Genomic DNA, 27,671 nt, shown 5'->3' with positions numbered 1-27,671 from the left:
GAAGGCATCTGAGTTAATCAGCAAAATGATCACAATCGATTTAGAATACGCCAGGTCTCCAAATAAGGCGCTCTATAGGAAAAGACAGGTTTTGCAATCACAATTTAACCTCTTCAATACTAAAGAATTGATTGTGCCAATCCCATAGATGCTGCTACACTTTTTTCTCCAGCCTCTATGTGTTTAATAATCTTTAATTTCATTTCAAGCGAAATTGACTGTCTCTTTAGTGATTTTGATGTATTAAACAAATACATTTAATAATTAATTATTACTTAAAATAATGTTGAAACTAAGCTTATCAATTTTTCTATGCTATACAAAATATTGCAAAAAAAACATTAAATATTTCTACGCACATAACAAACTTTTGGGATGCAGTTTACAAAACATAAACATTTGTTATGTATACAATATGTTGGGATATTGCATATTACCTGAACAATACCACATAAGTTTAGCAATAGTCAGAAGTTAGCACAGTATGAGGATTTGTTAAGCAATGTATTACTGAAGTTGGCAGCAAGTACATTATCACCTTGGTGGGTGGCATTGATGAAATACACTCCAGCAGCATACAGATTAAATAAAATCACATCCATTTTGACAGTGAAGTGTTGAGAGAAGACAACCCATCACCACCCTCATTGCTGCTGGACGACTCAGATTTGAAATTACAGAAAAGTATGCTTGTTTGATTAGGTCAAAACTGCTAAATCCGAACCTGAACGGATGAATATATACCCTTATCTATATATAAACACACATCTATATACATACATAAAATATTTATGCATTGCTAACCATGTCTTCTCTTTCCCCCACTCCAATTTGGAGAAAAAGGCATGATTAGACCTTGCTGCCACCTCCTAACCTAGACACCTTAAGAGCAGGCATCTGGAGAAGCAGGAAGTTTGATCGGACCCAGAGCTGTGTTATATTAAGTTAAAGGCAGTGATGACGGCAACCTCTTTTTGGTTTTCTGTGCTTGCAGCATGATAAATATGATATATATATTATACAAAGTATATTGTAGATACCTTAATGGATAGACAAGCATCTCACTTGGGACGAGGAACAGCGCCTTACCTGTACCATAGTGGATGGGCTGCTTAAGTGGAGGTGTAACCCTGCCGAGATGACACTAGGTTCCTATCCTATTGGGGCGGTCAGATAATGGATGAAATGAGGGAGACTAGTTCTCTGGGACAGTTGATCCCCTAAGGAAAATGGTGGCAGTGCTACTCTGGTATATTCACAGTTTGGATTATTGCAGGGTTCCATGAGATATGTAGTATGGAAGGGCTACCCTGCTGGTGTTCCTGATTGCCATCAGAGGGAGCTGCCAGAAAAAGGTCTTTCTACTTTGGGGAACTTCCACATGACCTGGAAGTGCTTCCAACATGCTATGTCAAGAAGAATCGTATTGTGTTTGTGTTTGTGTTACTGGGACTTGTGTTGATGAGGTTGTCTATTGTGTTGTGTTTATATACATATAAAATAAGCACACTCTATATCAAAACTAAATATGAACCAAAAACAAAAGTGACCCTACTATTGATTAAATATCACAAATAACAGACATCACTATATACAGTGAAAATGTAATTAAAGTCAACTGAAAAATGTTTCCACACATCACAACAAAATCTTTATTAGCTTTGGCTTACTGTATAATTAGACATATGGAGCAATAAATTAACCAGTCAGTACAGGCTTAAAAAAGTGAGCTACTGACGCAATTAAAGTGAAGTTTTAATCCAAATGCCTTTGTCAGGTTCAAGGGTCAGGTGTCTAAAGAGCCTTAGGAGATTGTCAGTGCAATTTTCATACTGAAATTTGACCTGAAAATTCATAAAAAAGACATTATTTCTAGCAGTTCAGAAATGGAAGATATTAGATAGAGAGCAGCAACTGGCAAAACCCACGTTAATACTGTTAATTCAAAATGCATGTAAGGAATACAAGGGATTGCTTTCTAAGTGCTCAAGACAGAAAAGAATGCTGACAGAAAACACTGTTCTCTTGGACACTAAAAGTGCATAATATGTTTAACTGAAATAAATCATCTCTCAGTTTTGTTTATAAAGGATAAAATACCTGACAGTCACACTGGAAGGACTCAGATTAAATTGCAGGTCCTAGAAGATTGCTGAGACCCATGTTTAATGGTATTTAGGGTTACTTAATAGCATCTGTCGCTGAGCTTACAATTTTAAAAGCTTCAAGCTATTTTATTAGGCCAACCCGAATGGAGTTCAACACAACAGGTAAAATGGTGTGAATAATTAAACTAAACAGCTGTCAGCGCCATCCGGTCTGGAGTCATAGGCCCTGGTTTCACAGAAATCCAGAGGTCTTCTGTTTTTTGCTTTTTGTTTTTTTTCTTCTTTTTGTCCAGCTTTGTGTGTGACTCTGGATCACCACTACCACAACAGGAACAGCAATGTTGCTTACGACAGCAGCAGCAGTGACAGCACACCACCATCGATGTAAAGAGTACCACCAGAGGCAGTGCCAGTAAAACTACCAGACAGACTGTGTTGTAAATCCCCTCTTCGTGCTTGGTGCTAGCAATATTCCATAAGTTATTAAAAAAAGTTGTCACGTTTTCCCACATGTTTCAAACTGTTTGCCTTTTTTTATCAAAGCAAATACAAAAATATAATAAATTCAGTCCAAACAAAAACATACACACAGTGTCTCCATTTGTTCAGAATATGAAACAAGGTGTACTGTTGTTGTTCAAACGTTTCAGTCACTTTATCAAAGAAAAATCAAATCAGTTCTTCAAAGGCTTACTCCACTGGAATCACAAAAAATAATAAATCTCCAAGAGCAAGGAACTTCTTTGGATCTGCATCTTGCACAGAGCAGATCCTGAGCTAGTCATCTTCATCTGAAGTGTTTTTGCTATAAACTTTGTGCAAAATATAAAAAGGTTGACTCCCTGGGCAGATTCCAAGCAGTTTATTACTAAATATGCCCATGAGCAATGTTCTCAAGGAATCCTCTACTTCCCAGCTTTGTGTTAATCCGTACTGTGCATATTTGAAGAAGCCACAGAGTTCACATGAGCGGCTGGTCAAAAATGGAAACTTCTGTGAAGACAAAAAAAAAAAAAGAAAGTTATTTGTCATTCCCTAAAGTCCTTGACTGTGAGTCACAGAAGATTAATCTAGATGATAGACTCACAAATGCTGTGTAGTTTCAGGGTTCGCCAACCGTCTGCAGTATGTGTTTGCCAACTTTCAAGCCATACGCTCTATTTGTGTATGTACATCCCACACAAAACTTAAAAAGCAATCACAATGCTCTAACTCAGTAAAAAATGAGAAAATACATTTGAAAAACTATGATATTTACCCTTCAAATATTGAATATAAAATTACACCCAAATTACAGATTACATCTTGCTCATTTAAGCATAATTACATTGAACTTATTTAATAACAGACATGATTTTACATCTTACTAATAGCAGACAGAGGAATGTGCATTATTATTGGAGAATAAACAACATTTAAATGAGATTCATTTTATGGTTTATGCTATGCCTCCTAGTACCATACACTGAATAGACTGGTAGTTAGTTAGGCACCACCTATGAGACATTTTTAGTGGCATGTGTTAAGTTTTAATGGATGGGGAAAAATCTTATTGAGTATTAGATTGAATGATTGATTGTCCTTCTGTTGAAGACATCCATCCATCCATCCATTTTCTAACCCGCTGAATCTGAATACAGGGTCACGGGGGTCTGCTGGAGCCAATCCCAGCCAATACAGGGCACAAGGCAGGAACCAATCCTGGGCAGGGTGCCAATCTGTTGAAGACATGTACAGTATAAAACAAGATCAGTGGGCTTTTTCCAAATTGTTAAAGGTCCAAATTATTTTCACAATCATACATTGGCTCTAATTATTACTTGTACTGAGATTTAAAATGTAAGTAAGATTCCATCGGCTTGTTCCTGCTTTTACTAATGCAATCACAGACTAAAGTGAGAAAAGCACAATACTGAGATTACAACTCTACTGTAAATCAAAATTTTGTAAGACACATGCAGAACAGTACAGATTAGTTGGCACATGTTTATAACATGTCTCTAAAACAAGCTTTAGGTACAGTGACCGTCCTCAGAACAAAAGTGATCTGAACACAAAGAATCTCTCATTTGTTTAAAAAGACCACTCACTCATTCTTAAAACCAGAAAGCCTTAAGTGCAGATGGAGAGCAACAGAGCTATAGGGCTTTTAAGCAGCTTGGATGGCAGTATTAAAAGGTATAAAAAGCTCTTTAACGGGCCCACTCTGAATTTTAGATTAATAGATGAAAAATAAAACAATCTTCATGCACTATTTAGTACATTTGCTAATTTGATAAAACATTAGTAGCACAGATTTTACAAACTTCTTTAATGATAAAATATATAATATGTGGAATCCCAGCATACAAGGCCATCCTAGAGATTTAGTATTGTGGTATAAAACCCTTAGTAATTTTAACCTTTTATTAGAAGAGGAAATCATAGTCTCAACTCTAAATATTAAACCTACTGCCTGTCCCTTAGACCCATTCCCCGCAAAACCATTGAAAAGCTCAATCCGTGTGGTGGCAGCATCCATTATTAACACTGTATTGACTGGCAGAGTTTGTAATGTACTAAAAGTCTCATTTGTCAGACCATTATTGAAAAAAATTACAGCTAGATATAGATATGTATAATAATAAAGCACTATTTCATATGTACCTTTTCTTTTAGAAGGACTTGGAAAAAGTAGCCACCACACAGCTTCAGTCTCACCTTACTCACTACAATGTACCTGAGAAGTTCCAGTCTGGCTTTCACTAAGGTCACAGTACAGAAACAGCATTCATTTGTGTTGTTCGCAACATTTAAAACATTACAGTTACTACAAATTAAATTTAGGTGAAGCATTTGGCACCATTGACTTTTCTATTTTTTACAAATGTTTGAAAATTATTTTGGGCTCTCAAGTACTCTCCTTTTATCCAATCCATTTTAGTATAAACTGAAATTATTTTATCTTCAAGTAAGATGTGGTGTTCCTTAGAGCTTACTACAAGTACTGATACTAATTTCACTTGCATCATGTCTTTAGGAAATATTGTTAGGAAACACAACATCTGCTTTCACTTGTGTGCAGATGGTACTCAGCTACAGTAAATCTTTCCTTTTGAGCAAATGATGTTTCTCCTATTGTGTCCTTAATGAATTATGTCAATGATTTAAAAAACTGGACAAGTAATAACTACTTGTCTTTGAATACAGTACAACCAGAAACGTTAATTGTTGGGTATGATATGGGCAGAAATAACGTCTTTTTGACTAAACATGCATTTTCAAAACAACATGCATTTCACACTTAATGTCTGACACTAATCTGTCTCTTACCATACATATTACAACACTAAAGGTCTTAAAACAATATTGGAAAATTCTGTTTTCCGAGTATGGAGTGCACAGAGAAGTTAATTCCTGATACTGTATTAATCACAGGTTGTTCCAAATCATACGGTTTGTGGGTTTTAGTTCATTCAGAATGTAATGTTTTCCTTGGATCATTTTTTAATCTCTACATATACCAGTTTGTGCTTGAATTTTTTGTTATAATAAAATAAAACAAATTTGCTATTTAAAGAATCATTATTAGAACCTGGAAATACCACCAGATAGCTCATGTTCTAAAGTCTTTACACTGGCAGCCATTTCAATTTATGGCTAATTTCAAAATCATTCTTCCTTGGCACTGACTGCTCCAAGATGAGCAGAGAAGAAGTCCAACGGTGAAAGCAGAAAATGAGTCTTAAGTGACCTGTTGCACTTCATGGTTTTGTATGCTTGAGGCTTCTCAACAACACCCTTGAATGTCTTCCATGTGATTCCTGCCAAGCCCCACTAGCAGATCTTCAAACTTCTTATTGAACTAACAAAAATGTTATCCTTAATTTTGGCACAGTATTCGTGGACATATCTGTCTCAAATATTGACATCCTTCACCTTTCTTGTTAACCGCTTTCACAAAAATGTTCATGAGTCCGAGTGTAATATGTAGAAGAGTTAAAATATCTTTGTCAGGTCAACAAGTGGTTCACGTGCTGCACTTCTCTGCCTTGGAACTAAAACCTTGCAGAGTGGCCAGTTCTTTTGAATGTAATGAGACTGAAGGCAGTAATTTGTACATTAAAGCTGCATTTCTAGTAGCAAGAGCACTACGTTTTTATCACCTCTGAAGTTCAAGTTGCAGTTGTTGTATTGCATATGCTTTAACAACACTTCCATATTTTCGTAAGTTTATTTAATTTGTACTGCCTAGCCAATGGGTATTAATGGGTGGGCATTGCCACTGTGTAACAAGACAGCTTTCAGGCTTAACAGCGACAAATCAATAAAAAGATGCTCTTATTGTGGGTCATACTCACAGCTCCAAGCCATAAATATCCCACTGAATCAATTAAATAGCTTACTTTATCTGAAAAACTTTAGTTTTTTAAATAGGAGTGTAAATCACAAAAATAGGTGTTTGCAATAAATTGCATGTGATATAATAATTTAAAGGCCGTTTTTGTGATCAGCAAGCCAAAATCCATAAGACATATCCAAAAGTGTTCAAGACAAAATATTCATTGCCCAGTGTTATAGGTCTTAAAAGCTATACTTACCAATGTAAGAAATTCTCCATCATTCTCAGCATTTAAATTCAGGCTGAATGAACTCATTAGAGCTGCTAATTAGCTGTGCCTATTCACATTCTTTGAGCAACTTGAACAAAAATACAACTATGATAATTATTATGAACTATTATAAATCATCCTCTGTTCTGTTTCTCTTCTTGGTATGTTGCTCAGGTAGTTGCTGTGACTTCTATACTCCCAAACTGTTAGTCCTGCCAGTGAAATATGAAGCACCTTGGAATCCAAAGATTAAGTGGCTCGATCTTCATGTTAGATTGTCTAGTACATACTTATAATGCTGAGGAAAAAGCCAAAACTGGACTGGGTAACTCTAGCTGCTTAAAATGACCATAGAATGCTGTTGACTGAAGTTTTTGTTTTGCTGTCCTCTGTTGTCAATTGGCCATATCTCAATTAGAATTTATTATTGTCATAATTTTTTATATTAATCAATTTGAAATTGCTCTGTTTTACTGTGTATTCAAGCTAATTTGAGTGTTTGTATATGTGAAGAATTTCATCGATCCATCCATTATCCAACCTGCTATATCCTAACACAGGGTCACGGGGGTCTGCTGGAGCCAATCCCAGCCAGCATAGGGCGCAAGGCAGGAACAAATCCTGGGCAGGGCGCCAGCCCACTGCAGGACACACACACACACACACACCAAGGACAATTTAGAATCGCCAGTTCACCTAACCTGCATGTCTTTGGACTGTGGGAGGAAACCCACGCAGACACGGTGAGAACATGCAAACTCCACGCAGGGAGGACCCAGGAAGCGAACCCGGGTCTCTTTACTGTGAGGCAGCAGAGCTACCACTGCGCCACTGTGCTGCCCGTGAAGAATTTATGTTTTAATAATTCCTTAACTTATGCAAGTAATCAGCCTGTACTCAGTAAAGAGCGCTATATAAAAATAAACTGAATTGAATTGGATATTAAAAAAAAAAGTGTATCATTAAAGTGCACAGACACTTTTCTCTCTCCTTCATTCTGGCAAATGATACGGGAAAATTCACACTAATGCCATAAGACTACAGGACAGGTTTTGCGCAAAGGCCAAAAGGCTACTAAAGAGCCATTGCATGTGAGTGTCTTATGTATATTCTCTGATTTTGGTTTTAATGGAAGGTGTTGTGTTCATTGTCTGTTGTTGGTCTATTTATTTCTGAGGTAGGAGACATGAAGTTAAAAATGTCATTGCACTGCATATATTGTATATAAATAACAATAAACTTGAGACAGAACTTGAAACTGAATAAATAAATAACAGTTATAGGTCACCTCAGCCATACTGTATATCTAAGATCCATGGCTAGACCTGGAATAGGATGATTAGACTGAAGTGGTTCATTTCACTACCAGCGTATTCCTGTTAAGTACACTAAAACAGTCCAATCTCACTATAAAAATAGTAAGGGCAAAAAAATAGATTAAGTCACAAACTTATCTTTCATCTTAAACTCCTTTACAAAAGAAGACGAGCAATACACTTTGTTTTGTTTTTTGTTTTTTTTACTCTTGGAATGGCATTTAATTACAAGCAAATGAAGCAGCAGACTTTAAAGTTGATTATGGTAATTCCTTAATAGTTATTTTTTCTGCAATTTGCAACCACATTTGCTTTTTTAACAGAACAAAGACACAAATAGTACAGTTAATCTGTACGTTCAATGTCATTAACCTGCTGTGCCTGTATTTTGAGGTATATGACCATTTTTCATATTGTAGACCATAGCTCCATTATACCACTTTTGAAAATGGTATAGAAATTGACATCGATCGATGAAAACAAAACATAGTCCACATTCTTTTACAACTTTTAAAATAACCTGAACCTTAAATTAAAAATATGAGTAGGTAAAACTACAATATTTCAGAACAATTCTGCATATTGCTAAAGGCAGCAGATGAGATGAGGTACATACAGTCTATTGAAAAAAATAATGTTATTAGTATTCTAAAGGAAGAAAAAGGAACCTTGTCATCAACATTTTAAGGAAAAACAAAACTGCAGCAGCTTTGTAAATGTTAACATTTTGGCAGCTGCTTTCTTGTGGGAGTTTGTGAACCTCAGCAACAGGAAGTTAGCTTAGCAAAAAAGAAAGAAGCACATTGATAAACAACAAACCACCTTCTCCAGCTGAATGTACGCTGACATACTGCTTTACTCTCAGTCACTACAAATGTTACTGTTGAAAAAGTGGCGATGTTTTATGGGGTCGGCTTCATTATAGATGACTTAGACAAGCTATTTTATTGGACAAAAACAAATAAGATTTTTCAAAAGAAGAAAACAGAAAAAGGTCACAGACAGTAGGCTTTTGGCAACTTTATGGTAAACATTATTATTTTATTTGGCAATGTGGACCTTTTAGCTACCACAAAGTTGAAGTTTTGAAGCTGAAGCCCAGACATGCCTGGGTGGAGTTTGCATGATTTTCTCATGTTCAGTTATTTATATATAATATAAATATATATATCCATCCATCCATTTTCTAACCCGCTGAATCCGAACACAGGGTCATGGGGGTTTGCTGGAGCCAATCCCAGCCAACACAGGGCACAAGGCAGGAACCAATCCTGGGTAGGGTGCCAACCCACCGCAGTAAATATATATATATATATATGCATGCAAAATCTGTGACTCATTATGTTTATATAAAGATGAAGTGAATATAATGGACTAATATTAGATGTTAGCTCATCAAGAGACCCACTCTGTCTTAATGCTTTCAATCTCCTTAGATGGTATAATTAAATCTAGAAAAAATATGTAATATTAAAGAAAAAACTGTGAAACGCGGCACATACACATATGTGGTATGTCAGACCGAACCCTAAGGCACTCCTTCAGAATGAAAATGAGGAGTAACGGCTGAAGATCAGTTTGATAAAGTCTTGGTAAATTTTGTGCCGAAAATGGAATACAAACGTATTTGCCTTTTTCTGGTGTGAATAATTCATGTTGATAATCCTGATAATTGCTATATATTAGTAAGGCGCCCACCTGCTGATGGTGTGTGAATCTAGCTTAATGACTTGCTTATTTCATAGCTTGTCTGTGTGGCTGGTAAAATTGCTGCGGTATCATATACCGCAATTCAGCTACTTCTGTGAACTTGGCTGACAAAACAAGGGGAATTTTCAAAATTCTGACATACTATGCTTTTATGCAATCAGGACTGCACTAATTCTAATGAACAGTACTAAGCAGATGACTAGTGTTTTAGATTTCCAGTAAACTTACACAAAATGAGTTACAGTGTGTTACAAAATGCATTTGTTGTTTGTAATCTTCTCTTTATAACCGAGTAGTTAAAGCTTCTTTTAGAATAATATTAAAAATATGATATTAGCTTTGGGCAAGTATTATTATACAACTGACATATATGTGTTTTCAATTTTTTAGCCCATATTTTCCTGTTCAGAGTCCTGATGAGTTAAAGCCCACAGTAACATTAATAATGGACAGGACACCAGACCCTACTGAGAATTCTGTTTAAAAAAATTTAAAAAATAAAGCAAATTCTAACACCATCCTCATCATTCATCCATGATATATAGTTGTATTTCATATTCTATAACTTATCTTTTATTAAAGGTTTTGTAGACCTGTGATCTATTAAGTCCTACAACAGTGACATGCATGTAGACAGCTTAAATAATTTCACATTCGCTTCTACAGAGTCACGCATCTTAAAGTACATGCAGATATAATATATACTTCAATAGCCTACATAATTTTAACTGTTGATGGGAGACTGAATACTTTCAGCCATTTGATAATTTAATGGTCTCTTTTCAAATATTATATTCATATATCTTATTCCAAGAATGATTTGAAGCATAGAAATATGGCATTGACAGCAATAATGCGGGAATTGTCCAGTGTAGGATAGTATACAAGTTATAAAATGAAGACAAATTAAAATAAAGAATACATTTCTAGGTGAAAATCTTACACAAGGCATAATAATTCTCAGACTTCAAACTAAACAAGATGATAAGTAGAAGATCATAGTTTTGACAGTTGATAATACTTATCAGATCTCTTGTTTTTTTCTGATGAAGGTCTGTCACTGTATTGTATGGTATTTTTGCTTCTTATTTCTCACTGTCCATCCACTCATACATTTTGTAAGTCACTTATTTAGCTCAGAGAGCACCTTCTCCACTCAGATGGTACCTGTTAACCTAACAGCAGGCAAAACATGCAAACTCAACACAAGCAATACCGGGCTGAGACATGAACCCATTACTTAGGCTGTCCCAGCAAAGGATAGAACTAACCCTGAAAAAGGCACCCGTCTACCCTGGGGAACAATCACATATACACATAACTCACTCATACAGGAGTCACCACTTGGGAATTTGTCAGGGTAATACAGTGGAGCACTTTAAAACACTGCTGAAAACACATTACTTTAACATTGCTTTCTCATTGCTTCATCTTAGTTAAATCCTGATGCTCTGTATATTCAATTAATTATCATTACTATTCATGGTGGCTCCAAAATCCGTACTAACCCCTACTCTCTCTTCTGTTCTCTTTCCGGTTTTCTGTGGTGGCGATCTACACCAGCAGCACCTAATCAAAGCACTGTGATGTCCTTACATTGATGGATTAAAGGCCAGAAGTCCACATGACCGTCATCATTAAATTCTTCCATGAGAACCCTGAATACCATGAGGACTGACTGAGGTCATTTATGTTACGTAGAATGCCTAGAGGGGGCTAGGCGGTCTTGTGGCCTCGGAACCCCTGCAGATTTTATTTTTTTCTCCAGCCGTCTGGAGTTTTTTTTTTGTTTTTTCTGTCCTCACTGGCCATCGGACTTTACCTTTATTCTATGTTAATTATTGTTCCCTAATTTTAATTTTTTATTTTGTCATTTTTCTCTTTCTCCCTCATGTAAAGCACTTTGAGCTACATTGTTTGTATGAAAATGTGCTATATAAATAAATGGTGTTGCTGTTGTTAATCTCACACAAACAGCTTGGAGTTGTGGGAAGAAAAGCAGACTTCTTCTTTTTTTTCTTCTTCTCTAGCTACTGCCATTATTACATATGGTTGCTGTTTCTGACGCCAACACTCCCCAAATACCCAGGCCTGGGACCGGCTCAAAAATGGAGCCTAGGTTGGAAGAAAAGCAGACTACCTGAAGAAAAAGCCCTCACGTGTACAGGAGTACAGAGAGAGCACGTCCAAGTCTAAGCATGCAGTGATCAGGCTGGAACTCAAATCCTGTCTCTTGGAGTATCGAGGCAGCAATGGTAACCCTGGTATCATCCTGCTGCTCTCATTTGTCTTCTCCAAGTTTGCTAAATCTTTAGCCCGCACTGACCGTTCAATTTTATAATTTCCTCCTTGTTTTTAATTATCTGTTCGTCATAATACCATTACTCTGAGTGGTTTCCTATTGTGTAGAGTACAGGGTCTCAGACTGGCTAAGTATCTGCCATTGACATGCAGAAGCCCCACCAGTTCTCTTGAGAGTAATGCAAATAAACATTTTAATTTAAGTTCTTTACTTTTCTGGGCCTTAGGCTAAGGTGACAAATAGACAAATTTACTGAAACATCTGTAAGGCAGGCAAACAGTGACTTCAGCTGTAATACTATTAATGTAGCTGCAAATGAAATTGCTTTCCGGAAAGAATAAATCTATTTTTTCACATTAATGCACTGAGCCGACTGTGATCAGCATTTCTCTGGGACCCACTCTATAGATCAGAACATGTTTTCAATAGTGCGAGGTGAAGTGGGTCAACTAATCGATTCATTTTAAAGCTGACATAACTGCAAGAGGTCCAGCTGTGAAACCACTGCCACAAGCATGTTGAGTGACATTAAATTAATTCACTGAGGTTCACACCCTTAAAGTTGTCTGGTAACAAATCAGTGACAGTGTAAAGAGTAGGCACAAACACCAAATGAAAGAAGAATATTGATTGACTGAGGTTCACACTTTAACTGAGCCAGCAATTAAAATTCAGTGAATAATTCAGGGTAAAACTAGCATTTAGTGATGCTGCTGCCCCACAGCTCCAAAGACTAGGTCCACATCTTGCCCAGATCACTGTCCGTGTGCAGCATGCACATTCTTTTCTTGGTCGTCCAGGATTTTCAGATGGTCCTCTATAGTTTTTCTACCAAATTCAATAGTCTTGAAGATTGGTGAATCTACATTAGTGTGGTGTGTGTGTAAACGTGACCTGTGATTGACTAACCAGGGCGGATTACTTTATTTAAATTCAGGGTCAGATTGTATTATAGTAGCATTGGCCACAAGGCAGGACTCAGCCCTGAACAGAGCATCAGTCCATTGTAGGGCCAATTCACTCGTGCTTTGCTGCCAGCTTGAAATCTTTATTGAGCCGATGTCTTTATTATATGGAAAGAAAACTGGACAACAACAACCACATACTTGCATAAAATAACTGACTGATATTTTTTAGATAAATCTGAAGTATGCCCAGCAATGTACCGGTAACCCAACGAGGACGGGAGCCTACCTTGCAGCTGATATGGTCAAGTTCTTGTGCCCTACCACCTTCAAACAAAATAAATAGCTTTGTACTTGGATGGATGGAAAGATTACTTACATTTATTAGTGATTTACAAGTAGTAAGTGTCTGAAGACAAGTTATTAACAATGCTGTATGGTCTAAGTGTACTAGACTTTAGAAATGTAATGGCTAATGTGACAGAGAAATTGCAGAAAATTACGTAATGTGTTATACTTTAAATACACTTGTTAATCAGAGGTGTCAGGAATGAGCTATTTAACAGAGCCGGATTTAGTTAATCTGCCATACCACCCAAAAAATAAAAACAGACACATTTTACTTTAAAAAAACAAAAGTCTGTTTATTTCAATGGAAAGGTATAAGCTTTTCGGAATGAAAATGCTTGTTCTAATCAAATATGCCTCTGTGCTCTTACTATTTAATTGATGTGAATGGTATGTACCAATTGATACTATCTGTTTAGGGTTGACACTGCTGGTTAATAAGCACTTTGAGCATGGGAAAGGTGCTATATAAATAAAATGTGTCATTATCATTATTATTAAATAACCAGTCTCAATATTGGCCGCATTATATGGCTTTCTGTGGGTAAGAGACAAGAACTTGCAGTAGAAAACTGAAACATAAGCTGAAGCCCTTAGAGTTGTCTGGTAACAAATCAGTGACAGTGTAAAGAGTAGGTACAAACACCAAATGAAAGAAGAATGTTGATTGGTGGAATGATCATCAACTGAGTGTCAATGCATGGTAAAATGTATCAAATGACACAATTAAGATTATACTTTTATGTTGTCGACAAAGAGGGAGGATTAATAAAGACAGTTGTGCAAAATGATCCCCATTAAAATATATATATATATATATATATATATATATATATATATATATATATAGCACATACATACCACTTTGGGTTATCCTATGTGTATGATGATTTGTTTGTTCAAGTTCAAGTTTACTGTCATGTGTACATAATACAATGAAGTTCTCGCTGTCAAGGTTTCTGCTTTAACTACATGTCTCGGTAGTGTGCTCCTGTAACTCTGTGTAAAAATGTGCTTAATGGCTTCAGTCAAAGTCAACTAAATGCACTTTCTGTTAGTTTCCACTGATGTTCATGAGTATGTGATTCACCTTTAAGCCAAATGAATGTTTCTGATTCTAATTTATCAGTGCCTTTAAATACAGTACCTGGATTAGGTCCCCATGTATTCCCCTCGCTTGATACTAAACAGGTTTAATTCTCTGAGTCTGTCAGAGCAAGACTTGCCCTTAAGTCCTGGGATGCTTTTGGCTGATCTCCTTTGCAAAGCATCGCACGCTGTTACGTCTTTATTGTAATGTGGAGACCAGAATTGCACACAATACTCCAGATGCAGTCTTACGAGTACATTAAATAATCAAAACCTAATGTCCCCCAACTTTCTTGTAACAAAATGAAACAAAAAGGTACGACAACACAAGATCATCTGTAGTACAAATTACAACACGAAGATCACTCAATTGTGGAATTAATGTAATTATTTACACTTAACAATTTTCTCATTTAGAACATGTCATATAAAATATCATATTAAAGGTAAGGTTTTCCGTCGTGCCATACACTTCTTTGCTTCAAATCTTGTGATAAAATGATGGGGAGTCACAACAACCCCAGAAACCCACCCCTTCATAAATATTTAATGAACATTTGTAGTCACATGACAAAGTAGATAAACTATGTTAACCCAACACAATCTTGTTTTATGTTGAATAAACCTCATTATATTAGGCTACATCATAAAAGGAATTAAAAAGAGTCCAATCAAGTAGAAAACTTTCTTTAAAATAATTACGACCCATGTTCATTGTTTTCATTGTAGACATCATCTTCCAGTGACCCAGAAACTGGATAAGCAAGTCCAGAAATGGATGTCAGAGTACGATAATGAATGGTCAGTATGCACCAACTCACCTATCGGCATAGTGTAAGAATTAAATGCTGGGTTAAAACTTTTTACAAGCTTTCAAAATAATAAAATAAAGGACGATTAAACACCCTAGATATACATGCTGTTGCTGCATATGGCAACTGCTGGCATCCAATCTAGTATTGGTACTTGTGTTGTGCCTGATGCTGCTTGAATAATTTTTACATCTTACTAACAGCATTTTTTTTTAATATCCCAAAAACTTGCAAGGAGTGCCTCAATGGGGTTTAATAGGCCCTGATTTTGACAGCAACAATCTTAACAATTGTCCATTGGAGAAACAGGGTTCAGAAAAGGCATGGATGGGTGGATGCATGGCAACCCATCTTTGACCGCAGGATGGAATGGCTGCCCAGGGATTAAGTTTCATTTCTGACACATTTGTTATCAGAAGTTTGCCCTTTCGCATTTCTTCGGAAAATATGAGATTGCTCCACATCCGAAAGACATGTGCTGTGGGATATTTGATGGCTCTGAATTAGCACTGAGTGACTGACATGGAGTACAGGCCTGAAGGTGAGGAGAGGAGTGTAGCGCCATTCAAGATGTTCTCTTGTCATTTACTGAATGCTGCCTGTTATTATTCTGGTGAATTCATAGCTAAAGGGATATTTTGCAGCAATGTTTCTATATTGAAATATCATGTCACTATAACTAACTAACAGGACAACTCCAAAGAGTTTGCACATCATTCACAGCCATATTTATGATACCATTTCAAAATATAGTAAGAGGTTATACAAATCCTTCCATTCTTCCATCCATTTTTGATTAGGTCTGTCCAGTTCTGAGTTGTAGGTAGTCAGTACCAATCCCAACAACACTGGAAGCAAGGTGGCAATCAACCCATTAAGGCAGTACCAGGTCATTGCAGGGCCTGGGTCTGCTTTTGCTTTAAGCAAATTAAAGCAATTATGACATCTGAATGTTACAGTTGTGGAAATTTGCATGGGCGGCACGGTGGCGCAATGGGTAGCGTTGCTGCCTCGCAGTTAGGAGACCTGGGTTCGCATCCTGTATGATCTCCCCGTGTCTGCATGGGTTTCCTCTGGGTACTCTGGTTTCCTCCCACAGTCCAAAGACATGCAGGTTAGGTGGATTGGAAATTCTAAATTGTCCCTAGTGTGTGCGCCCTGCGGTGGGCTGGCACCCTGCCTTAGGCCCTGTGTTGGCTGGGATTGTCTCCAGCAGAGCCCTGTGACCCTGTAGTTAGGTTATAGCGGGTTGGATAATGGATGGATGGAAATGTCCATAGATTGTAAATAAGCTGGCCATTTTCAAATGACCAGTGGCCTCTTCCTTCACTAACACTAAGACATCTGAGTAAATGACAAAATTAATTTTCATGTCCTTCAATCCCAAAAAAGACTGTATTTTACATTGTTCTTCCTTTAAATCTCTTATCTTTCAGTAACAATAAATAAATAATGTTCTTAAAGATATGACAATAAAGATTCTACAATGAAATAAAGTTTTTGTGGAAATAAAATTTAATGGGCCAGGTGAATTTCTCTTTTGGTTAATGACTGCATCATATTTGAAGCATTGACAACCTTTAAGAAGAATTTGGAAGACATTTTGGGATGGCTTAGCTATTAGCTGAACAAACGGGCTAGATGGACTGAATGGTCTCCTCTCGTTTGTCAAATATCTTAGGTTTCTTATTTAAATGTTCTCCCTGTGGCCATGGGAGTTTTCTCCCAGCACTGCAGTTTAATCACATAACTTTCAAAACAAATTTAAAATAAAGCCACAATATTTATTAATAGTATGAATATTCACATACAGTAAATATCAGATAGCAATCTGAAGTTTAGATGTGGACATCTACCAATTATTTTTTAAACTCTACATATGATTTCCTTAAAAAGCATAGTTTCTCCCAGCTATGTAATAGAGAAACAGATTCCTTAGCACCAAAGGAGAAGTCGGACACAGGTTTCCTTTTTTAGTAAAGCAAATGCTGCACATGTCTGAGCAGTTATGATATCTGCAAAGCCTGTGCAAATGTCACGGCAAAGAAAGGAAAGGCTGCAAAAGAATTCATAAATCTGTACTTTTTACAAGACCTTTTGAAACATTAGTCTTCATTCCAGCATGAAGGCATTACAGTAAACATTATTTTCATTAGTTCAGCATACAGTCATAAAACTGAAGATGTTATATTTCAATTGCATTGTAATCCACTTTCTTTTATCATGCTGCCTGTGTTGAATTCTAGATTAGTTTGCAAAGTGCCTTGTGGTAACAGTTGCCATGAAAGACAAAATATATAATTATGGATATGATGGGTTTGTATTATCCTGTCAGATTAATTTACTCTACTGTTTATTTCCTACAGTATATTTAAAATAAACGACAGAGCAGAGTGACTGCTTCAGTGCCCACCTCACACTAGTTGTGTGACCCTGAACACGTCACTTACATTTTTACTCTGCTTTATTCACCTTAGGTAAAGGTGTCTGCCATGTTTAAAATAACAACAGTAACACATATGTTGGTATTCTGTGACTGTATTACAATGCTGCATAGTTTATATTGTCTGTTTCCATTTTAGATTTCAAAAACTGAGAAGAGTTGTATATACTAATTATTTGAATTCAGGCGAATTCCATTCTGTTAAAAATGTGAAAGTTATGTGTGCCCTGCCCTTTCTCTGGCCTGGATCAGAAAACCTGCCATCTATAAAAGGATGAGTAAATCCTCTATCATCCATTGGCGACACACCCAAACCAGTGTGCTCACTCTGACTTAGTGGGTGTGAGCTGCATTTCCAAAGCAAGCTCTTAGCCCCTATTTGAGGACCTCAGCATCCACTTTTACTTCCCTCGCAGTCCCAACACTGACTGCATGCCCAAATCAGCTATTGGCTATTGTAATCTTTCACTGATAAGTAATTAAAGAGACACCCTTCTCCCAAGTGACCTTAATTCGTATCTGGACATCATTGGGTTGATTCCAGCTCCTCTAACGATGACAAATCATTTCATTTTACAAAAGAAAGAGTCAGAGGTGTCAGAAAATATAATGACTCAATGTTACGGAATGTCATAAGACACATTCCTTCAAAGAAGTACAAGTGAAATCCAAGTCTCCGCTTATGCTTGCTAAGCTTAAATTAGGACAGTACACTCCTGAGGTTCAATCACTAGGCCTTTAAATCTGAACTTTTGACTTCAACTTATAAATTACCTTTCTCTTGTGATCTGTGGTGTGCAGCCAGTCAAAATTAAAGTGGCCGGACTGACTGCAGTTATTCCGTGTTACCTGCTGCTGACGTTTTCCTGGTTAAAACAGATATGCTAATTACATTCATTAACAACTTTGTGCTTTCCTCACTAAATTACTGATGATTACTGAACACATTATGCTGTTAAAGTGAAGAAGTGTGGTCTATTCATTCGCAGTCGAAAACATTAACGGTATAAAAGACTAAATTACACATTTTGCATATGTCTCTTTAATTTCCTACAGTAAGCAGCAATTTTCCTTTCACATCTGTTCTTTTGTACACATGTATAATTGTTTCATATGTTGGTTTGATTTTGAAGCAGATTAATGCATTACAAATGTATTGATTTTATTTACAACCTGTGCAGATTTCTGAGACAGTCTACTGTTAAAGGAGCTATATAAAATGAACTGAATGGTCTCATGAAAAAAGAAATAAACTCAACAGTTTTCTGTCAAGTGAATGTTACAAATTTAACCTGAGCTATTGGTTTGACCCAGCAGGTATGGTTATCATCCTGTCATGTTTAGGAATTCAAGCAGTTGCAGGTTTTTCCCAAATTACACATGGATTTACTTGGCAGTCTCATGTTTCTTCCCCTAATAAAAGGGATGCTGCCAGGGTGAAGGCTGTGAACATATTGCTATGGTTTGGATTATTAAATAGTGTATGAGTGAATAGAATGTCTTGCCGTCAAGTAACCTGGGCACAGGAATGAAGTATAAACTTCAGTAACTATAAACTTCCAACATTTACATAAGAAAATCATTACATTTATTAGTCTACAAGGCTTAGAAATGATTTATTCATGATCAAACCCTAATGTAAATTGTATCTGAAATGTATCAATAATCAATTAACTTGAAGCTACAGAGAAAGAGTCCCTCCAACAGCCTCATTAACATATGCCTGTTTTTTCAAAAAAATAAAAATTATTTAAATTCAGAATTCTACTAATTTCCCTGTTAAAAGGTATTGGAAAAGGTTGTCAAACATTGGAATTGTTAATGTGCAGTGCTTATAAAAAGTATTCACTTCTCTTACAAGTTTTTACATTTTCATGTTATACAATATTGAATCACCGTGGATTTAATTAGTTTTTTTAGACACTGATCAACAGAAAAAGGCTCTCGAATGTCAAAAATGAAAATAGATGGTTTACATTAATCCACCATAATGAAAGGATAAGTGTCTGTGTGTCCGTCCACCCGATATGTCACAAACATTTTTAATAATAAAAGCATTGCATTTATCATTCAAATAGACATTACATCACAACATTAACACTGTTTTCATGAATACCAATGGCATTTGGTAGATGTGCTCGCCCTGACGGCCAATAACATCCTGTCTGACATGGCTGCCACTGTACGAAGGGTTAACAGCTGCAGTCAATTCAGCAGCAATCTCTGCCCTTTATTTCTTTTATCCATTCCGTTATGATATGTAAAATACAAGAAATCGGACAAATGAGCTTCTCTTCTGTTAGTGAGGTCCCCCATGCTGCCTGATGGAACCGGCACTGTATTAGGGGTTAATAGCTGAGGTGCATACAGCTGCAGTCTCTAACCATTTTTTCATATTTTCCATTCTGTTTTAGACCATAGAGCACAAGGTATCAGACAGATAAGCTTCTTTTCTATACGTGAGGTTCAAAAATCATGTTCTTTATTCCTCATCACTACATTCTATACATTTTTCTTCCAGATGAGCATTAATTGCTTGTCAGCTCTCCTGCATACATAGTCCATCCCTCCATCTAACAAGAAAATCAAACCTGTTTGATCTTATTGTAGCCTGTTGCAGACTAGTTGGTCTTAGTTATTAGGTATGTCGCATTAGATCAGTGTTCCTCAATCACGGTCCTGGAGGGCCGCAATGACTTCAGTTTTTTGCTCCAACCCAATTGCTTAATAAGAAGCACTTCTGCTTCATTTTATTAGTCTCGCTCATTAAGATTTTGAACCCTTATTGCTTATTTTAGTCTAAAATAGCTGTATTCTTGGTTTTTAATTACTCCTAATTAGCGATAATATGCAAATGACAAAAAAACCAGCTTGTTACCATTTACACCTGTGTGGATTTATCATGCATTGAGTTTAATTAAACACTTGGAAGGAAAGTGAAGAGAAAAAAAGTGAAGGACTGAGAATTACTCATCCATTTTAGACTTCAAATCATTTGGACGATATCCTTAGAAAGGGGAAGCAAATCTAGGATATGAGAATGACATGACATGGCAGAGTTAAAGCACTAACAAGCCATGAAATTAAATTATTGCCAAGACTTGCTTTGTAATTAAGTAACCGGGTTATAACAAAAACCTGCAGCCACTGTGGCCCTCCAGGACTGTGATTGAGGACCCCTGCATTAGATGATCATCTTCACGGAAGTGTGAACAGCCAACTGCCTTTAACTACCTTTGACTGGCCAGGATTATGTAAATGAAAGCCACAAATGAATATCAGTGAAAAATGTTGTCTAATGATACAAGGTTTAACCGTGTGTGCATTTCAGAATATCTAAAATGCATTTAAATAAAACACACATAATCAATACAAAATACAAATTATTAGCATTAGAACCTCCTTAATTATTGCCATCTGTGGACTTTGAATAATCACTGAACAGAGATGTGTTGTACTCTAGCCTGGACGCCTTTGCTTTGGGCAGTAGTTGGCTGTTGTTTGGTACTGAGGTGGCCACCTTGTTTATCATTTCTATTTGCTGTAGCTACCCACATAACTGACACTTACTAAACCTCAGTTACTGATGTTGTAAATGACAGTGGCAAGCAAACTTTAAAGTCTGCAAAATAGTGGTTAGTTAGAGAAAAGATTTTTAGGTATGGTCAAGCTCTGGTTTATTTGATTTTGTTTTTTGCCTCACATTTAGATTTTGATTTGTGTACTCCTTTGATCTTGGTTACAAACTAGAGCCTATGTAATGGCAATGCTTTGGCCTACATCTACTAAAACCTTTTCCTTTTTGGTTCGCTTGCCCTTACTAACCAAAATAAGATGAATGTAACTAATGATCTGCTACATTTCATAAATGTAAGGTTCATATTCTAACCCTGAAGCCTCAGCTCATAAAAATAATATGAACTCTATCCTATTTAATTTATGGATACACTACATTTCTTGTGCTTTCGTAGTATCCTGGACTCATCAATTATACAAATGTTTCAACAGAACTCCGAGCTTAAGATCAGTTTAGGCAACTATTTCACAGAAAAATCATTTAAAAATGAGCTCACTTAGTGTTAAAGTAATACTTAACAGTATAGATGTGGAAAGAGTTTTCATATGTATTTTTTAAGTGTTCATTTATTTACCTCTGTTTAATGTGTTGTGTGTTTTAAACCTCACTCATGCCTTGTTATGTCTGAATTCGAACATTTAACTTTTAATTTTTTAAACCAATGTATAGAATTATAATTACAATTTTTAACAGTCATCAATAGTGTTTGGTTCAAGATGCACTTGTCATTAGCTGGATGGATCAATAAACAGTAGATAGATATTTTATTAATCCCAAGGGGAAATTCACATAACCCAGCAGCAGCATACTGATACAAAAAAGTAAGCAAAACAAAGGGAAACTAATATTCAAATACCATTTTTAAAGTATCCTGGTGTACAGAGATAGTTTTAAGACTGAACAATAAATGTGGATGAAGAAAGTTCTCTTTCAGAGACCTAAAGCAGAGAGTTCTGAATGTTAATATTTGATGTTGAACACTTTGTCTTTGAGAATCTGGAACGAATCGTTTAACTCTGAACCTATGGTGGCTAGTCTAGCTATATAAAGGAAATCAAACTTTTCTTTCTCTACTCTTTTGACCCATATCTGACTATAACAAACGCATTGAGAATCCACTACTTCAAAACACACTTAGAAAGTGACACCAGTGGAACTGACAGCATTAGCCCAAAACTTTATTACAACTCTTACTGGTGTTGTAAGAGTTGTAATAACTCTTTGTAAACTTTACAAAGAATTCAAAGATCCTTAGAGGTTTGTAAACTTTACAAAGAATTCAAAGATCCTTAGAGGTATGTTATTTGCAGACCTTATGACTCTGATAAAGTTACCCATGACAAATTGGTCTAAGACAGGGGTAGGCAATGTCAGTCCTGGAGAGCCACAGTGGCTGCAGGTTTTTGTTCCAACCCAGTTTCTAAATGAACAATCAGTTTTTGCTGATGAAGTACTTATTGCTTAAGTGATAGTTTGATGCTTCATTTTAATGGTCTTGCTTGTTAAGTTTCCCCTCCCCTAATTGCTTATTTCAATCTTAAACAGCTGCATTCAGTGTGTTAATGGTTCCTTATTAGCAATAAGATGTAAATAATAAAGTGGCCAGCAGATCTCCATCTAGCTTGTTTCCATGTGTGTTCATCATGCACTTTTTGATTTGATGTAATAAAACACTTAATAGAAAAATGTGACAGACTGAAAATGATCAGTTTTAGTCTTCAAAGCATTTGGATGATAAACTTGGAAAGGAAAAAAATCTACAAAATAAGAACCTAACATTGTAGACTAACAAGCCATAAAATTAAATAAGGTCTGAGATTGGCAATCATTGGTTTCTGAAGAAGCGATTGGGTTTGAACAAAAACCTGCAGACACTGCGACTCTCAAAGACCGACTTTGTCTACCCCTGGTCTAAGAGAATGAATGAGACAAAGAACGGCCAAAGAATTAGGCACTTGCGGAGAAATGGGACACAAATCTGGAACCACTGACAAGTACCTGGTGACCTGATAACCTATGCACCCCATTCATGTAGGATTAACACCTGAAGGAAGAGTGAGAAAAGGTGTGGTGGAGGCATCAATGCCATTCAGTTGACAAGTATGTCTGGGTCATATGCAGACATACTAGACCTTGGCAATGGAAACTGGTTCTTGGGATGGAGAATAAAACAAATCTGGCAGAGGAGACAGAGCCAACAAAGGATTTTGAAAAATGGCAACTTGGTAAATGTATGCATAGCACAGAGCACACTAGTTGATCAAGGGCCTACCCATTTACCTATTCTCATAAGCACCTGGCTGTAGATGCCATATGGAACAGAGACTTGTTTCAATGGTTCAGTCTTAGGTTCAGGAGCAACATGCAGAATTTTCTAGGGAAAAGCTGACCAAGCCTTTGTAGCTGCTAAGATATTTAATATACCTGGGAATATGTCAACAAAAATAGTACATTCAACCAACTACTCATTTGTTTTTGTTTTTAAATCTGCTGATTATAATACAGGGAGATAGATTTTATTTAATAGCCTCCTAAATGTTATATTTAACCCAGGAAAAACAAGGCAAAAACATTGATTTTTTTCATCAAGAAAAAATGTTATTGTGTATAATCGAAACATCTAAATACCAAAACGTCAACATAAATACTGTACAGTAGAAAAGGTATGTGTATTGTCTGCTGCTGTACTGATGCAGATTTAGTACACATTCTTTGTGTGACATGTTTTAAGACAGACCTCAACACACAGCCTAATGTTGCAATCACAACAGCAGAAATGTGTTTCTTTGTGCACTTTTCTTATATTTTTAATTGTTGCTTGTACGTGAGAAAGTAGAATGCCAGTTCCTGTCCTGCGAAACTGATGTGCCCCTTGTTTTATTGCAGGCTATCACAGCGCAATGCTTACTGACTTCTGCATTTCCCCTGACACAAGAACATTGCTTAGGCAGCTAATGTCTTGCCTGTCCTTGCACTTAAATCACAATTATATTGTCTTTTTGTCACACTGCTACTGTCACACCTTGGTGAAGCTTCACGCAACTGAATACAGTGGGCACATAACAGAAGTTCAGTCATACAGTGCCGTATCATGCATTAGTTTCACTCTCTGTGTCAATGACTGATGACCAATTCACATCATCATCACTATCTAAAGCTGCCTTTACAGCTTTTCATTTGCCATTGTGTTTTTCATTGGAGGCTCCAGCCACTCATTGAATATCGATGAGTTACCTGACAGTTACTATAAAGTAACAGAAAGCATAGAAATATTCTTTTTTTTGCAGCATAATGTTACTTCATCCATTAGATGGTAGCAGAATACTGTCTAAGGAGATATTAGGGCTAAACACTATAAAAAAGTGTATCACTGCATGTTACCCTTGAACCTCACTCAAGTTTAACCGTAATTGCATGGAATTCCAAGCCAGAGTCATGCTTGGGGTTAACATCAAGGAGGTTAATACTTAGGAGAAATAAAATTATAATTATTTTAAAAAATGAAGAGTATTGCTGATGAAATTAACATGAAAAAATTATCATTTTATTTTGATTTAAAAATTAAATATAAGACAGAGGTATGACTTTATCTGGTACTATGAAGCATAAATATATGTGCCTTGAAAGGGAAGGAACAGAACTACAGAATTAGGGTTAGGGAAAATATGAATGGTTATTTTTAAACTTACTGTGATGGTGTATCAGGTGAGGTCCAATTTTGTAGCCAAAAAGTAAGGGGAGTAATAAAGGTGGGTAACACATATTTTTATAAAAAGGAAGTTCCCTGGAAGTAATAACTCCATGGGAACAAAGTAGGAAGATGACAAAGGATGGGGGAATTTATCATTTAATAGTCATATAGATGGAAGCAAGAAAGCCGGTTACAGCAAAAGTGGTCCGCCCTAACTGACATCACTATTGCTGTCTATCAAACTGGGGGACCTCACTACAATCATTAAATGTGCCCAACTGGTCTGTTCCTATTATTTATTATGGGGGTCATTGCTGGGGGATGCCCAATCTTTTATACGTACGTAATGGGCATTAGGAACGCAGAAACACCTGAGATTGGTAGGTGAAGTTCAAGAAAAAATGGCCCAGAAAGCTTTGGAAGCATTTCTGACCAGGATTTAGATGCTATTTACATTTAGTCCATCATTTAACTTAGAGTTAAGAGGTAAGCAGAGTAGTGGGTTGAGAGGCCAGAGGTAAGTGATAAACAGGTAAGTTATCCTGTATAGATAAGCCCTAAGGTGTTTTGCTTATTTGGCAATATCTGTTACTCCTCTTGTTTAGCCTTCCTTTGTCAATTTGTTTATAATAGAAATACAATGGGATGGCTTAAAAAGTGCCCTTTATTGACAACAACAATGCCATGTGCCAATACCAGTGCCCTTCGTTAGTCTTTTTAAGAGCTTGCTCCTTCATTTACTGTCTCATGTGCCACATTTGTTTATATAAATAATATCTTAAAGTCTTCTTCGTCACTTTGACAGGTTAGACTCTGTATGTTTTAAGAGCTTCTCTCTTTAAATGATTTGTGGGTAATTAATGCTTATCAAGCCTGGGCATGTTGCTTATGATAGTTAATAAAAAGTAATTAAGTAAAAAAAAGTATAGAATTCTGTTAAGGCAGAAGAAGCTTATTTATGAGTCATAAGTTCACTTTTCTGACTTTATTTGCAACAAACTATTCAGATCTTTCTGGACCATTTACATCCTGTTAAGTGTAGCCTTAGTGTGCACATGTACAGTACACTGTGGAAATATCCGCTTCCCTATTTTCAATCCTGATTGATCCTCATGTGTGGCGGAGGTGAAATGTTCTCTCGTCATCTCACAACTTAAAATCCTTAAATTCTTTTAACCCAATTGAAGATTGCAGGGTGCCAATAAATTGCTGATCGTACTCATGCACACACCCTCAAACACACTCACAAAATGGCAACTGTAACTTGCAATTAACTAAACCAGTGCGTCTGTTGGGATGAGGAACAAAAACTAAGAGTGTCCAGAAGAAATCCCTTACAGATTGGGGAGAACATACAAATGGCAGGCAGTGTGGTATAGTGCTTATGGTTTTAGACTTGAAACACTGAGGTGGTGTGTTCACATGCCACTACTGACACTGTGTGACCATGAGCAAGTCACTTCACCTGCCTGCGCTCAAATTGTAAAAACAAAAGGAATGTAACCAATTGCATTTCAAATGTTTTAAGTCACCTAGGATAAAGGCATCGGCCAAATAAGAAAATGCAAACTCAACATGGACAATGACAAGGTACAAAGTTTGAACCCAAACAAAACAGGAATTAAGAATAAATCTCATCTGCTGTCATTTTTACAAAAAACTAATAAAAAAAACATAAAAATTAGACCTGAATGGCCTTGACTGAATTACAGTAAATAAAACATCACGGCAGGAGACCTGTAGTGGAATATGGACATAAGTTTTCTGTGAATTGTATAATCTCTTTTTCATGTAAATACTGTCACAGGCCATCAAGAATATATTGTTTGCTTGTTTGCCAAAATGTAAAAGATTGGCACCTTCTTCTGCTTTGAGATAATCCCTGAATAATTTAGCAGTTATTTTCTTGGCAGGGTGAGGTTGCCAGCAGGTATTGTTTATTGTTTGGTGTATTTGTGAATCTTATCAATAAATGACAGCATGCATGAACAACAAAGAAACACATTTTTCTTTTTTCTCTGACTCTGACTACTTAAAATAAAAGATACGATTTCATACCATACCATTTCTTTTTGAAAGTTTAGTACAAGATGTGCATATACAAAGTTAAGCTTGGCCATAAATGTTGGCATGCATTTTTGAAGGATAGTTTTACCTTCTTTTTTCCAGTTGCTAGACATTTTAGCCCCAAAACCATAGTGGTTTTTTTTTCTCACAGAATTAACTCTATTAATAAATTACTGAACTAGTGAATGTGCCCATTGCCAAGACTTCCAACTTTTTTTCCCTAATATATGCTCTGGATAAACAGTCAACTGTTTATTTTTAGTTCCTACTTTTACAATCTCTCTGTAAGATAATATAACTGTAAACTGTCTAATCAACCTAAAATAATTTAAAACAGCATTTCATTTGGCATCGATTTAATGACAGTTTCACACTCACCTACCAGGCTAAAAAGTTCTGTGCTTCTTTTCCCTCGGCTGTACCGTGTCTGTCTGCCTGCCTTGCGTGGCTCATATGAATATGACTTAACTGAAGTGTGATTAAAGTGCCCCTCCCACTTCAAAGCTCTTGTGCAGGGCCTGCCCGTTTCTCCACCTGGGCTCCAGTATGCTCAGTTATAAGTCAGCCAACTTCACAGACAAGGCAAGCGTTCATTTTGCAGTGGTTAAGAAAGCACCTTCTGTTCCTCTTTGAACTTACTGGCTGACACGCTGCATTCTTGTGGTTAGTTTATACATTAAACTGATCCGTGATGTCACACAGCCCAGCTTC

The 27,671-nt window shown here is 36.5% G+C and overlaps 1 protein-coding gene across 2 annotated transcripts; it reads right to left on the bottom strand.

Moving 5' to 3' along the window:
* Nucleotides 1–250: 250 nt before the first annotated feature.
* LOC120514862 (uncharacterized protein KIAA0040) lies at nt 251–27,671 on the bottom strand. 2 transcript variants are annotated; one of them, XM_039735474.1, is made up of 2 exons: nt 27,339–27,671; nt 251–3,101 (listed from the first exon to the last, which is right to left on the bottom strand). In XM_039735474.1, the coding sequence occupies exon 2, from the start codon at nt 2,618–2,620 to the stop codon at nt 2,294–2,296; it is 327 nt and encodes a 108-aa protein (XP_039591408.1). In that variant the 5' UTR covers nt 2,621–3,101; nt 27,339–27,671; the 3' UTR covers nt 251–2,293. The 2 variants fall into 2 exon arrangements, with proteins under 2 accessions (XP_039591408.1, XP_039591409.1); XM_039735475.1 differs by having other exon boundaries at nt 27,343–27,671.

Source organism: Polypterus senegalus, chromosome 14, assembly GCF_016835505.1.
Source record: "Polypterus senegalus isolate Bchr_013 chromosome 14, ASM1683550v1, whole genome shotgun sequence".
In the NCBI taxonomy this organism is placed as follows: Eukaryota; Metazoa; Chordata; class Cladistia; order Polypteriformes; family Polypteridae; genus Polypterus; species Polypterus senegalus.
The sequence above is the reverse complement of the archived record's forward strand: the minus strand, read 5'-3'. Positions and strand labels throughout refer to the sequence as shown.

Coding starts and splice junctions, on each gene's coding strand:
- LOC120514862 (XM_039735474.1), bottom strand. CDS start 2,620: ATGTGGGAAAACGTGACAACTTTTTTTAATAACTTATGGAATATTGCT.